The 13,724-nt window shown below is 36.3% G+C and overlaps 1 protein-coding gene across 1 annotated transcript; it reads right to left on the reverse strand.

Annotated features, from left to right (window-relative positions):
• Positions 1-1,665: 1,665 nt before the first annotated feature.
• Positions 1,666-13,678, reverse strand: LOC140786395 (nicastrin). The gene is made up of 16 exons (XM_073134792.1): positions 13,523-13,678; positions 12,462-12,575; positions 12,108-12,225; positions 11,066-11,145; positions 10,874-10,950; positions 10,661-10,738; positions 10,345-10,416; positions 10,167-10,240; positions 9,214-9,346; positions 9,057-9,128; positions 8,600-8,719; positions 7,644-7,715; positions 6,433-6,573; positions 3,382-3,466; positions 2,858-3,296; positions 1,666-2,265 (listed from the first exon to the last, which is right to left on the reverse strand). The coding sequence occupies exons 1-16, from the start codon at positions 13,587-13,589 to the stop codon at positions 2,001-2,003; spliced, it is 2,007 nt and encodes a 668-aa protein (XP_072990893.1). The 5' UTR covers positions 13,590-13,678; the 3' UTR covers positions 1,666-2,000.
• Between the last annotated feature and the right edge of the window lie 46 nt (positions 13,679-13,724).

Genomic DNA, 13,724 nt, shown 5'->3' on the forward strand with positions numbered 1-13,724 from the left:
ATTAATTAATTAATTACTATGCAAATAAGTTTATCCTACAACTTATCCCTAAGCTTCTTCCCTACTAGCTTGCTTGCTTAGTTAAGCTTCTTACCTATATTTTCCTCTGGCTTGTCTTAGTAAACAAAGAAGTCATCTTCTTTTGGCATTTTACCCCCGTCTCTTCCTACAACGTTTAAAGAAATTAAGACTCTTAAATCATCAACACCATACCAATAAAGATCTCTTAACATCTATAGACAGAGACACAGGAACTAGAAGCTATTGTTTATTTCACTAACAAGAACTAGAAGCAATTGTTAACTGATGCGAGCTTGACAGATGAAAGAAGCACTTAAGTGAGAATACAAAATTAAGAATTAAAACTAAAAAAAAAATTCTTTGGGAGGGAGAATTCATCTTATTACAAAATGCATCATCTCGGTTGGTCGATTAATATTCCAGAACTATTTGATCTAATTCTTATAAGTATCAAGTAGATAAGGGAGGAGCGTGGCCGCCACAAGCATATGGGTAGCTCCAATAATGCCGTACTGCCTTTTTCGTTCAATGATAGTGATATCCACTGCCTTATTTCTCAAGAAAGAGAGGCAGGAACGAAAACAAGGGACAAAAAAGAATGAGTAAGAGATGACACGTACAATATATTATCACACTTTAATTACAAACGTAAAGATGAGTCACGATGGCTTATACTGCAATCATTCTTAAATAATTTAGTATTACCAGCTAAAGGAAACACCATCTGTTTGTCAAGTAAACCTAACTCTATCTCTCCGCTAAAGATCAACAAAACAAGTGCAGCTTCAAATACCATGAATTAGTGGCAAGATAGATATCCTCCTTCAGAATCATTTTTTTGCGCCAGCCCATGGTCTACATTCACTGTGTGGTCCTTGGACATCTTTTTAGTGCTAGATTCGTATGGATTCTCTTTGCGTGTGTCCTCCACAAGCCAAATCAAATTTCAAATTTTTTAACACCCAAAATGCATTTGATGAGGTCTAGAAACAGCGACAAACAATTATTGGTGATGAAACTAGGGATTCAAGACTCTGATTGGGTTGTCATCTTGTGTTTGTGATATTCCTGGTATGGGACTGTGGATTGGTTGCAACTTCTCACAGGGCCCTTGACGTTAAGATTTCTGCCAGTCAGAAATGCATTTAATTGTTGGAAGGAGTAGGTAAGGAATAAATACAGCCTTTAAGCTCAAGAGATCAGCAAATAAATAAGCATATGTTGTATCTACTCCATTAATCCATTTATAAATCAGGTCTACTTAGAAGGGCTTTCTACGAAAATGCTGCATAAAGGATTACACAAATGGCTATTACTGAAACAAGCATGGTCCAAGACATTGGAATACATCTCCAACATCTCGATTGACCTCCTACCAATTATATGAATAATTTTGAGGAAGGACATTAGAAAGTGTCAAAGAAGTAAAGTTGCAGCATAAGATCATGAAAACATGGATCATTGCAAGTCTGAAATCACACTTCATGTTGAACAACAGAACTTACAAACAAGCTTAATTGGGGACTCATCCCCATTTCTTCTCAAAAAAAAAAAAAAAAAAAGACTCGTTACGTCAGTTCTCTTTGCTGTGACATTTTAATAGTCTCATAACTCTCTTAAGTCCATGTTAGAAAAAAATATGAATTCGAGGGACATGTAAACAATGGATTCAATAGAAGATTGAGTGTTTAACTTGAACACTATAATTCATGACAAAGATTGCAATAAAGCTAATGGTCCGCATTTCTTCCCCATACTACCAAAAAGGAAGAGAATAAATGACTGATGGCCAAGCAAAAGTATATATGTCATCAGGTAACCAACTTGTTACTTGTCATCTAGCTGACTAGCTCCCATTACTGTTCTCTACATAGATGAACAGTGGAGGGCGGCTCTCAGAAAAGCAGGAATTGCGAATGCCAGCATAAATCTAAGAGTCAAATGAAGTCAGCCTCACTGATATCCAGCAGTAAGTAGTCTTAGTCATGCTTCATAGCCTTCGCTAGAGAAGCTCTGGCAACAATCACCATGACGTACGAGGCGATTGTAACAGTCACGCCACCAAGAAGAACAAACCGGTCATAAGTTGCACTCTGCACTGTATAAACTCTAAGACCAATAGTATTCCAAAAGCTTTCAGTCCAAACAGGATCTACTGCCCCCATAGTATCAGAGGAATTGGCAGGCAAGACATGCCATGAATTGTCTACAAACTTCAGCCTTGTTGAATAAGCTGGAATGTACCTGAATTGGAAAGATTATCATAAGAAGCATTAGAGAAAATAAAATAAAAAAGAGGCTTGAAACAGATACTAAAAAATAGGAATGTAATTGACAGCCATCCATCGCCATAGACACTGAGAATGGAACTGATTAGACAAGGGCAATATGTGTTCCCTGAAATAAGAAAGAATCAACAGAAGAATGTACTGTTTCTTCTCTGTGAGATCTACAGAAGAATGGCATTTCTTATGCATGAAAAGCAATGTTCAGTGTACTCAACAGCAATTTCAATCTAGAAGCTGTACATAGTCAGATGTTGGTGGAGTTGCTCCCCAGGGCGGAAAGCCCTCATGATTGTAATCTTATTGGTAAGAAAAACTACAAATGAATATGGTATACCAATAATGGAGTAAACATGGAGGGAAAGGAATGGGGCTAAGATCCCTTTCATCTCAAAGGAAAAACAGGAAGCAACTAGGGAAATATCTGCTAGTGTTCTAGGTGCCATAGGATGGAACCAAAGGAAAAAATGCAGAGGCATCTTGCATCATAAGTAATAGAGATTCGTTAACCATTGCATACTGGTATGCTAACCAAGGGGAAAAGGAAATACCTTGTTGTAGATTTAACACATCTACCTTTGCCCTCAATTTCTGCCCCAATGCATATTTCCCCGACGTTACTGCACTCTCCCGCACATGGAGTTATATTGTCCTTCTTGATAGCAGTTTTATCAGCCAAAAAGTTCCACACAAACCGAGACGTATCATCAGCATATTGAGGGGATTGAGTCTCAGAAGGTGAATCAAGAAAAACACCGACATAGTGACTTGGGCAATTGTTGCTTGGAGAAATGAATTTTCTTACAATGCCACAAGACAGGCCCGGTTCACAAGTCAAAAGGCATCCCACTAATTCTTCAACCAAGGAGACGTTTACTTTTATAGCATTCAGTGTCATAAGATCCAAGGGCAAGTCATCAGTTGCAAGAATGTACAATGCCCGGGCAACCAAAGCAGCAGCAGCTGCTATTGATGAAGAGTTGATATTTGCTGCGTTTCAAGTAAGGAGTAGGATGGACAACCAAATCTCAAGGAAATAAAGTCTATATTCATGTATCATAAATGCTCGACTTACATGGATTATCCAGATGGCTGTGGTAAAAATTATTGCTGAAGGAAGAATCAAAGTCCTCCAATACAATTCCAGAAGTTGATGGGTTCTGCACAGATGACCAGATATATCAACAAATGGCAAGTATATGTATATATGAAAACATAGAGAGAGAGAGAGACCACTAAGAAGAGAAAATAAGGACTTTCCGAAGTCATGGCTACCAAGAAATACAGTTATGGACATTTGGATTTTTAGCATAAAATTGACTGTCTGAACTGGTGAAGTTTTCTCATTACTGTCATAAAGTGCATAAGCCTGAATGCTGTTGATGCAATCTTCTTACTAAAGCAGCCGAATTAAACATACCAAGCCTTTAAACAAAGCTGAACTCTTGTGCTCAAGTGACTCAAGAACTTTAGAAGGCTATGCAGATTTCATTTGGACATGATTCTAAAATTTGTAATATTCAAAAAAAAAAAAAAAAAAGAGGAGAGGGGCACGTGCCTCACCCTTCTCCTCCTTTCTTTCTCTTCTCTTCTTTCCTTCTCCAACTCAAGTTAGGGGCGATTGCCAGATTTTCCACGATGCCCTAGCTATAAAACCTAGCAAACCCCTCTACGAGAGGTATTGGGATTTTTCTTCTCCTTCTCTTCGTTCTTTCCCTTAACTTTCCTTTTCTTCCTCCACCACCGAAGTCGCCGTTGTTGTGGTTGGGTTGTCGGAGCGCCGCTGGAGTAAATTACTATCACCAAACGAGCCGCTTATGAGTCCTCTCCCACCAATTTTAATTTGAGTTTAATAAGGTAGATTGAAAATACCTAAATTTTGGTGTTTGCGGTTTCGACTAAGCTCGTTGATGGGCAGTTTTGGGTCACTGCAACCCTTTACTAGAAATTTCGTGTCGTCAGCATCGTGCCATAAGTACTTCCTTTTAAGAGCCCTCGTGGCTTGGATCGCCACTCCTATGAAGTCAACCCGACTTCCTCTCTTCTCGAGCACGTGGCTACGGTGGTGAGGAATCGTCGGGTGCTGTAAGAGGACCACTGGTGACGGTGATCACTGGTGGTCTCTCTCTCTCTCTCTCTCTCTCTCTCTCTCTCTCTCTCTCGTCGGTCCCTTTAAGGAAGAAGACAGTCTGGCAACACGAGTCTAATTTTCTTCCCTTAAGTTGAGGGGATTCACGTCAAGTTTGGATTTCAAATCCAAAGGACACGACCCAACTCAATTAGTTTTATGGGAGTCAGTCTTTAGCCCAATCCATTTAAATTGAATTTCTAGGTGCTCAGCTGTAGCCTAGCCCAACCCTTTGGGCTTGAATCAGCCCATTGTAAAAATTTAATTAGTTTTAAATTCAGAAACTTTAGTTATTGTTAAATTAAAATAAGAGTTTATTTATGGATGACAGTGAAGATTTGCACTCATCTCTAGATTATTGACCGCAAGTGGGGATTTACTCACATATTTATCCTCTCATGTTTTGTATTATAGCTTTATTATATTGTCTTCATACTTCGTGTATCATTATTGTTTTCATGAAGATACATGCCATACATTAATTCATAAAAATATTATTCTTTGTGCAATTAGCCAATATATTGGTCATGAGTAGTTTGCTTGGCATGAGTTATAAATAGGTTGGATTCTGATAACAAACCCAGGCAAGATATTCTTCGTACATCTTCCTGTGGTGATTCAACTCTACCTTGAAATCCAGAGAGACAAACCTATTCCTAATCCTATAATCCGTTTAGGTCACTCTAGCAGGATTAGGAAACAGTCTAGACTAGACTAGAAATCTCCCTGAGGAGATCCTAATCTCTCTATGGTTAGTGAAAAAGACAGGTTAAATTTATCATATTATGGTACCTCCCCATGATCCTAACCAAATCAATTATGAAAGAAGACTCAAGAGTCATCTCGAGGTGATTTTTAGTTAATGTGAATTCAAGTGCAGTCTCAAACTGAGATAGTTGGCAATATTGAGATTGAGAAAACTTGTAAATTAAAATCGAGCATGTTATTAGCTTATTAATCGTACTATAATTACTTGTGCTTATTATCCATATTACGAACATGCCAGCTATTGTTACTAATTATGAACCTTTGGTTAAGATTTCATTTCCTATTAGATAAAATAGGATTTATTCTAGCTTTTGAGTAGATTCACTCACTAAGCCAAAGTTGCTAGCTCATTAAGCTCTTTTATCATTTCAAATGCTGGTCACCGCAGCGAATGAACGTGGGAGCTGGGACTCTACCTCCATTTAGAATTTTGGCCTTTACACCTTCAGTTGTAGTAGTGGTCTTTAGTTTTAAATTAAAAAGCTAAATATTGCTTTAGTAATATTTAGAAGACCTTGATTGTATAATTTTAATATTTTATATCTTTGAAGGTTTTTGAATAGAAGTTATTAAATATAATGAGTTTTATTATATTACAAAGTTCGATAACTGTTAAGGCTTTGTGTATCTCAAGCCTATAGGAATACATGGCCGGTCATGATTTCTATATTGAGTCCTAACAAAATTCTTGGAAAATGGGAAATACAAGATTTTAAAACTCGACATGCAATCACACAACCAGATTTTAGATAAAAATGACTAACCTCAGGACTCAAATTCATCATGGTCTAACTCGTAAAATGCCTAAACAACAACTAGAAGGCAGAATGCCTTTGAGCTACTCTTACAGTTTAAGATGTTTAGGTAGATAATCAAGTCATCCAAAATTAAATGCTCAGTCAGATCTCGACTGCCATCATGAGAAAGCAATTGAAGCAGCGAGCAGAGAGCAGCGGGTATGTATTTTAGCAATACACTAAATATAGTTGGAATAACAATCTTAAAAACCATATTACAAATTTCAGTAAGAATCTAGTCAAGTAATTTAGCCATAAATACAAACAAAGTAGAACTGACATGAATTGTATGTTATACAACAGCTCACAGATTCCTAAAGATCATGTTGTTTACTTCTTTCTACTAACCTTAGCCGGCACTTATGAAATAAATCTACAAAAATACTGTAGGGAATAAAATATACAATTAAGAAAAGCTTTCAATTAGACCAACCTTTCTAAGAAAGGTCATCAATGAAGATGGTGGAACACCAGGATTTGATGCATCTGCAGTTCTGATCTTAACATTATCTGAACCAAGTGAATCACTGGCACTTTGTAAGGCACTCAGCATTTCTTTTCTAAAGGATGAACCCTACAAAATATAGCAAAGGAAATTCTCAATGGAGAAAAGGTTTCAACCATTCAGCTATTTAGGTCATCCACTTACTGTAAACATGAAAATGAAGATGCATAAAGTTGCCCATCTATCAGATTACAAGATGCAACAAAAGCCTTAGTAACAATAAAAATGACCACTAACTTCTTTATAATACTCAAGGAATGTAGTTTTCATTACAGTGTAATTCATTCTAATTCAGTAATTTCATCGACTGGCTCCTACCAATGAGTCAGCTTAAGCAAAACTAAAGATAAGAAGGATGATGGTACTTGACATGTATTCTCCCCAAGCATCAGAAAAGCATGAAGTACATAATGTTTAGAAATTGAAATTATTTTAACCAGTAATGAAAACTCTACAGAAGACACACCAGATTAGTAGATCAGTTTGATATTAATTGACAACTACGCATTAACTATTTGGAAGCTTGCTCAATATCAGTGGCTGCTCCCTTTCATCTCCATCAAGGAAATCTGTAATTATCATTCCCTAAAATATGCTGCAAAATTAATCATCAAAGAGCAGTGATAGGGACACTGAAAAGGATTTTTCTGCTTGATTTTATATAGGGTGTCTATCATTCACTTTCAATTATTTTTCTATTTTTGCTAAATCACTATTCATCTCCATGAGGATCCTATTTATACTTGGTCATTTAGCTTTCCTCAATTATATTTTTATTTTATTTCCGTTTTATGACTCTGATGAGCCAAAGATAGGAAAAACTGATCTTTCAATATGACCTGAGCAAAAGACTAAGAAATACAACACAGCCTCCTCCAATACTCAGCATTCTTGCCATTTGCCAACAATGCTCAGGAATTTTTTTTAATCTCTTTTTCCATTGTAAACATCACTTGCTCCAAGTCGTGGAATCACCAAAGCTTGATTCATCATGAAGTCAAGCATTTCTCTCCACCCACCACACCCCAGAATTTAATCTTGTAAATTCCAATACTTAAATGAAATTTATGTCTAAGATAGGACAGCATGGGAAGGAAAATTCTTAGCTCTCTATGCATAGCCGCATAGGCCAGACTCACCCCTTCAGAATGTGCATAAAAGGTTGTACCCTCTTGACCTAAGCCCTTGCCAACAGAACCTATCTCAAGTACCTGAAAAATAGCATAGGTTACATCTCCATGATAAACAAATAATATGGTTAAGAAAATGTCAAATGGAACCATATTAAAAACTTTGACACTAAAAAGAGAGTAAATTTACTAAATAAATCTCTAGTTTAATAAAAAGTCTCACGATAAAAGACTGAGGGATGGGCCAACTCTGTCGCTAAAGGTCATGAAGAGATTCAAGAGAATAGTCTGACAAGTCTACCCTGTCATCGATGAAACCAGTTATACATAAAATGCCAAAGTTGGTTACTTGCCAGACTAGTACTCTTTCTCTATATTTGAAGACCAAAGTAAGAGTCCAGTAATAAAAAAATTCCACAGATAAAAAAAAATAATATGGAAAAAGGCACAGAACCAGTAGATGATACAAACTTAACTAAAATAAGAAAGCCAGAGCCAATGACAAGAGTTCATTACAAGGAAAACCAAATTAATATCAATTTATGGATGTATCCTATTAAAGGTTTAAAAAAAGGAGTCAAGTAGTCAACAGAAAAACTCATTAATAATTACCCAAGAAATATTTCTAACATGAATCATCATGCTGGATTTCCTACAAAATGGATAGGCTATCAATAGAATAGAGTTATACAACAGCTCTTTATAACCTATATATGAGTTTAGAAAATCGAAAGATGAACTTCTACCTATATATTTTGGATTTTAATAAGTAATAAGCAAGAAGAGTCAGTTGTCATAGGAAGAACACGAGGAACCCAAAGCTTCAAAGGTTTGCAAGAGGTTCAGGGATTGGATCTGATTTCTGTAAGACTTGGTGTAAGGCTTCAATTAGATAATGTAAAACAATGATAAGAGTATAAGACGAACTCTTTAAACTTGAGACATCCTTGCCATGTATCTCCTACCTGTTCAATCATACTACTGTTAAGGCCATTAACTGCATCTGCACCCATATCTAATTCCTGCAGAAATTTTCGGCTACCAAGGTAACCCCATGCCTCTCCGGTAAATATCACAAATACAAGCTGCATATAAGCATGGATCTTATATTAGAATACAGAAATATGACACAAATTAAACAAAGGGAAAATAATTACATATCACATTCACATATTTTTGTCCTAATAATAATAATTATACAAACACACACACATAATTACCCATGTGTCGAGTTAAAACTTAAAACAATGCACTAACACATACATAGGTCAATGACTACTAAAAGCTAAAAGGAAAAAATCAAGACAAAAGAAGAAAAAGGATCTTAGGATTGCATAGAAGGTTGCAAAGATAGATATGGGACGCAAAAGCAATAGTTTGTAGCACAATCTAATTATAGTTTGGTGTTAAAAGGTGAGCTACCTGTTTCCTGAGCTTGTTTAAACCATCAATACTAGAAAGGGCATCAACTGCAGTCAGCAGAGCAACCAACCCCTGTGATTGGTCAAACAAATAATCCCTCCATTCTTGAAAACATTTGTTGAAAGTAACATACAGATTTCCAATACAAGTAACTTACAGATATGGGAGAATCGGCACCTAGACTTAGGTCACGGAAAAATGATGCGGAATCCTGAGATGCCACCGTCATTAATATAGGTTTGGGAGGTTTTGTTGATGAAATGTTGAGAGGTGGCAGCGAAGACCATACACTGCCCTTAAGATGTCAGAATAATATAAAAGAAGATTAAATATTCGAAGCAATATATATATAAGATGACTATTGAGAGTACTATACGAAAAGATAACAGTAGGTGATATAGATTCCAAAAGAAAATTGTATCTGAAGAAGGTGAGCATTGTTGGCGTGCATGGCAGTTAATTTCTAGTCAGTTTGAAACGTATTTCCTACAGTGTTAAGTTAAAAATAAGCAGATCCAGGCAAGATCAGAAACTCCTGAGATGTAATTTCTTTTTTTTGAAAAATGAGTTCCAACAAATTGTAAAGGAGCTTGTGAAACTGCTAAGATGTCAGTATTTACAATACTATAGCATGCTTAATGTTAAGCTCTGAATTATTCTTCTTCACTATTCTGTAGAAAAATAATGCACTAACAGAGAAGCTACATAATTCTTGATTGACAAGACAGAAGAAAGAAGGCTGCAAAAAGATGGATGAACTAATAAGTCTTATCACCAGATTTAATTGAGATCATATTAACCAGAAAGACCGAAAAGGAGTGCTTGTTTAGAGAGAATAAATACGCAAAGGAAGCCGACTTCTAAATACTAGTGGGTTTATTTTTCCTCTTTCCTGTATTAATAGTAGTATCCTTCAACCAATAAGAGAAATTCAAGAATAAAAGTTCAGATGCTCATGATCAAGATTATCAGTCCCAACTAAAGCCAGTACTCTCTATTGAAGAGAAGAGCTCAATTTCAGATTGTAATGTAAGAATGGAGCACAGGCATCAGGTGCATTGTGACAAAATTATCGTAAAATAGTTCTTGCTGATAAGAGAAAAAAATCACCTGAATCCACCTAAGGGCAAACATGACTGTTCTCTCAGACAAGATTCTGAATCATTAGTGCCAACTTTTGTAGTCTGAAGTCGAAAATAGAAGACAACATTTCAGTCAATATTACTACTTCATAGCCATAAAGTTACTACACTACTCGAATAGAAATACTTGAAGAGAACTCTCAAACCTGCATGACCAGGTCAAATTCAGCAACATTTGCTGGATATGCATCACTGTTCTTGGCATTGTTTTTGGCAATCTGGAAGGACACTAACACAAAAATAAGAGTTGCAACACATGCATGAGGAACATATGAAACTTAATATTTAATTTATAAATAAACAAAGTACAGCTTTGACATGTAACACCATCACTTGTCCAACCAGCAAACAAGTAGCACGAACCAATTATCTAGATATCACACTAATAAGAAACAATCATTCTGAACAAAGCTGACATAGCATTAGAGCAATCTAGAGAATCATGACAGAAGAAAGAAATACCTCTCGCAAAATTGATGTGCTCTCCATGGAGAGTAAAAAGACAGGAAAGTTGTAACGCTTCCACATTATACCAGAACCCTACGCAATGATATGGGCACAATTAATGCTTTTATCTAAGAAACCATGTCAAGTTCTATGACACAGAAAGTAATCACAATCAAAAGAACTTAACAATATGGTGATCAAATGAAAGATCAATCTCTAGTAACTTACAGCAGGATTCCATTCATAGCTAAGGTTCCGGTATGGTGCAAAATTTGCTTGTGGAAATTTTTCAACTGGCGAGAATCCTACATTATCAGAAAATTTTGCATGGTGATTTACTTAAAATGGCATGCAATGATAAGGTCATCAATGACAGCTTCAAAACATCCAAAACAAGGTTGATGAAGATATCTAACTGACCCAATGATCTGTTTTTCTGATTGCTTGACTCAACCAAAACACCAGCTATTCTTTTGGAAAAATCTGGATCACTGGAAACCCTGAACAAAAATTTGGTGTTTATTATGATATTATCTTTCCTGAGCATGTAGTACACGTTCTTTATGTATAATCATTCTATCAAAGTGATGTATACATGCATCCACAGTATCACAAATGGCAGGCAGGCAAACAAGAATATCAGTTTTTCATCCATTGAGCAAAGAAAGGAACATACAAAAATGCTCTTAAAAGTGAATTACAAGCTAAAACTCCAAATTTCGGGCCTTTAACAAAAAGGATGGCACAATATCCGCCACCAGGGCTATATAAAATCCATAATATCTGAAGGGATCATCTGCTCAAAAGTTTGATACTAGAAGGCATGCACTGATGCACTTGAAGACCTTATTCATTTGATAGTTGAGCTGGATCTGGTCTTGCACAAGAATTTCATGGATCCCTCCAGGTAGTGCATTTTTAGCTAATATAGGTGGAGTAAACAATTAGTTGTCTCGCTGACCATATATCGGCACCAATACAGAGAAGTCTCCACAACACCCACTTATCAAGGTATCAAACTCAAACCAAGTGCATGAAAGGATTAGAAGGCAGAATTTTGGATAAAAAGGGGGAGAATCAACTTCTCACATTTTCTAATTTTATATTCAAAATAAAATCAGCTTGGATAGGTAGAATTGGTAATCATTGAGGAGTAGATTGTGCAGATCTATGCTTTAGACTTCAAAGAATTATGTACTAAAATTTTCTCAAAAGTTTTTAGATGCAATTGGAGAAATAGATCTTCCAGTTTTGATTCTACCTTAATCATTGAAAATATATTAACAGGACTATATAAATGCATATAGATGTTGCTTAACTTACTTAGATTATGATGAAATAAGAAGCTAATTTATAGAAGACACATAAGGGCAACTAATGCAATTATTATTGACATCATAATCCATGCAAGACCGTAATAGATAATCAAATGACTACTACAGAGAGTGAGAAATTGTCATGCCTCCAGAAGAAATTCTGCATCTGTTCTAAGGGAAGCAAAACTGCAGCTAAATGAATCAACTGCTCATCACTTTTGCTGTATTGTACAATTGGTGCAACAATTTTGTCCCGGCCAGGATCTGATTACATAAAATTTAGATTGGAAATTAAAAAGTAGGCATGGTATCTCATTCTAGTCTATGATATGAAGAACCAGGTGCTCAAGCATATAAGGACAGTAGATATACCGAGAATTAGTGGGACTGATTTTAAATGGATAATTATGTGATGCTACTTTATCAGTTTAACGGTAACATCTGTGGCAGGTAATCTTAAAAGGTAAGGAGATGGAAATGGAAGCAATTTGCATACTTACTAGAACACCCAATTTCACCGAAAAGATTTAAAAGCCTCACACAAGGAAAACTTTCAACATTCAAGTACATTGTCTTCTCAAGATCCGGAACTGACTCCAAAGTGCCAACAGCTCCTGATATAGTAATTAAAAGAATCATTTCTCTTCAGACAGGGATGAAAAGTATAAAAAGCTACATGAACAAAGCATCTGACAGAACAGAACAAAGAACCCACAATTGTAGATTTTATTTTCACAATCAAAAGTCAAAACAACACAGAATCTTTTCCCTTCTACTCCTTCCCTACTATCATAATAATCATCACAGATTTCCACAATTACTCTTGTATTGTGCCGAGCAATATTTAAATCTTATCGTCACTATAGAAAAGTATAAGATCATAGCCAGTTAGATAATGAATTACTCCTTAGGTAATTATCTTATTTAATGCAGTTAGTAATAGGAAGCACCTTAATATTTATATAAGTAGCTATTTTGCTAATATTAACTACTTACAGACCTACACTTGCCAAAAACTTTCCAAACAAAACAAAACTTGCTATGACTCTTAAAAAGCCCACGTGTAATAAGAAAGACTCTTGAAACGACACTGACATTAAACCCATATTAACCCTCATGCTAACGAAGTTGGCAGAATCAAACAGCAAGAACAAAAAGATCCAACGCTAACCTGTAAAGAAGTGTTTATAAACCCAAGAAAGGCGGGAAAATCCTATGATAGAAATACAATAGACTCAAAAGAAAGTTCAGGTAATGCACACTGATGCTAAAATTAACGGCTCTAATCATCTAGTAATGCTCGTCCGATCAGAAAATGCAAGTGCTAGTAACGACCAAACCGATCAGTTCTACCAAGAGTCAACTTGCATCAAAGTAGGATTTTTCATCAAGAACTGAAAAGATCGACGGAATTCCACAAACCCTCCATACTTCCCGAAATTTGTAAACAGTTCACCTCTCATGGTGGAAGACGTTCGGTAACGATCGGTTCTCAAGATCGGCGAGACATCCAAGAAGGGATCCTTACAAAGGTTCGAAGGAAGGAGTAGAGAAGACTTACCCGGGATTAGGACGTGAAGAAAAGCAAGAAAAAGGGGAACGGCGGCGAAGAGAACTCTGGGAGCCATGGCTAAGCGAAGACGGAGGAGGAAGAGAAGATGCGCCCTAACCAAAAGGGAGCGGTCAAGGCATGTCGTCGAGAACGCTTTCGTCTTCCCTTGTGTTAGCGTCTGTTTTTCTTCACTTGAGGATGGAAAAATAAT

Source organism: Typha latifolia, chromosome 1, assembly GCF_019914945.1.
Source record: "Typha latifolia isolate L0001 chromosome 1, TyphaL0001v2, whole genome shotgun sequence".
In the NCBI taxonomy this organism is placed as follows: Eukaryota; Viridiplantae; Streptophyta; class Magnoliopsida; order Poales; family Typhaceae; genus Typha; species Typha latifolia.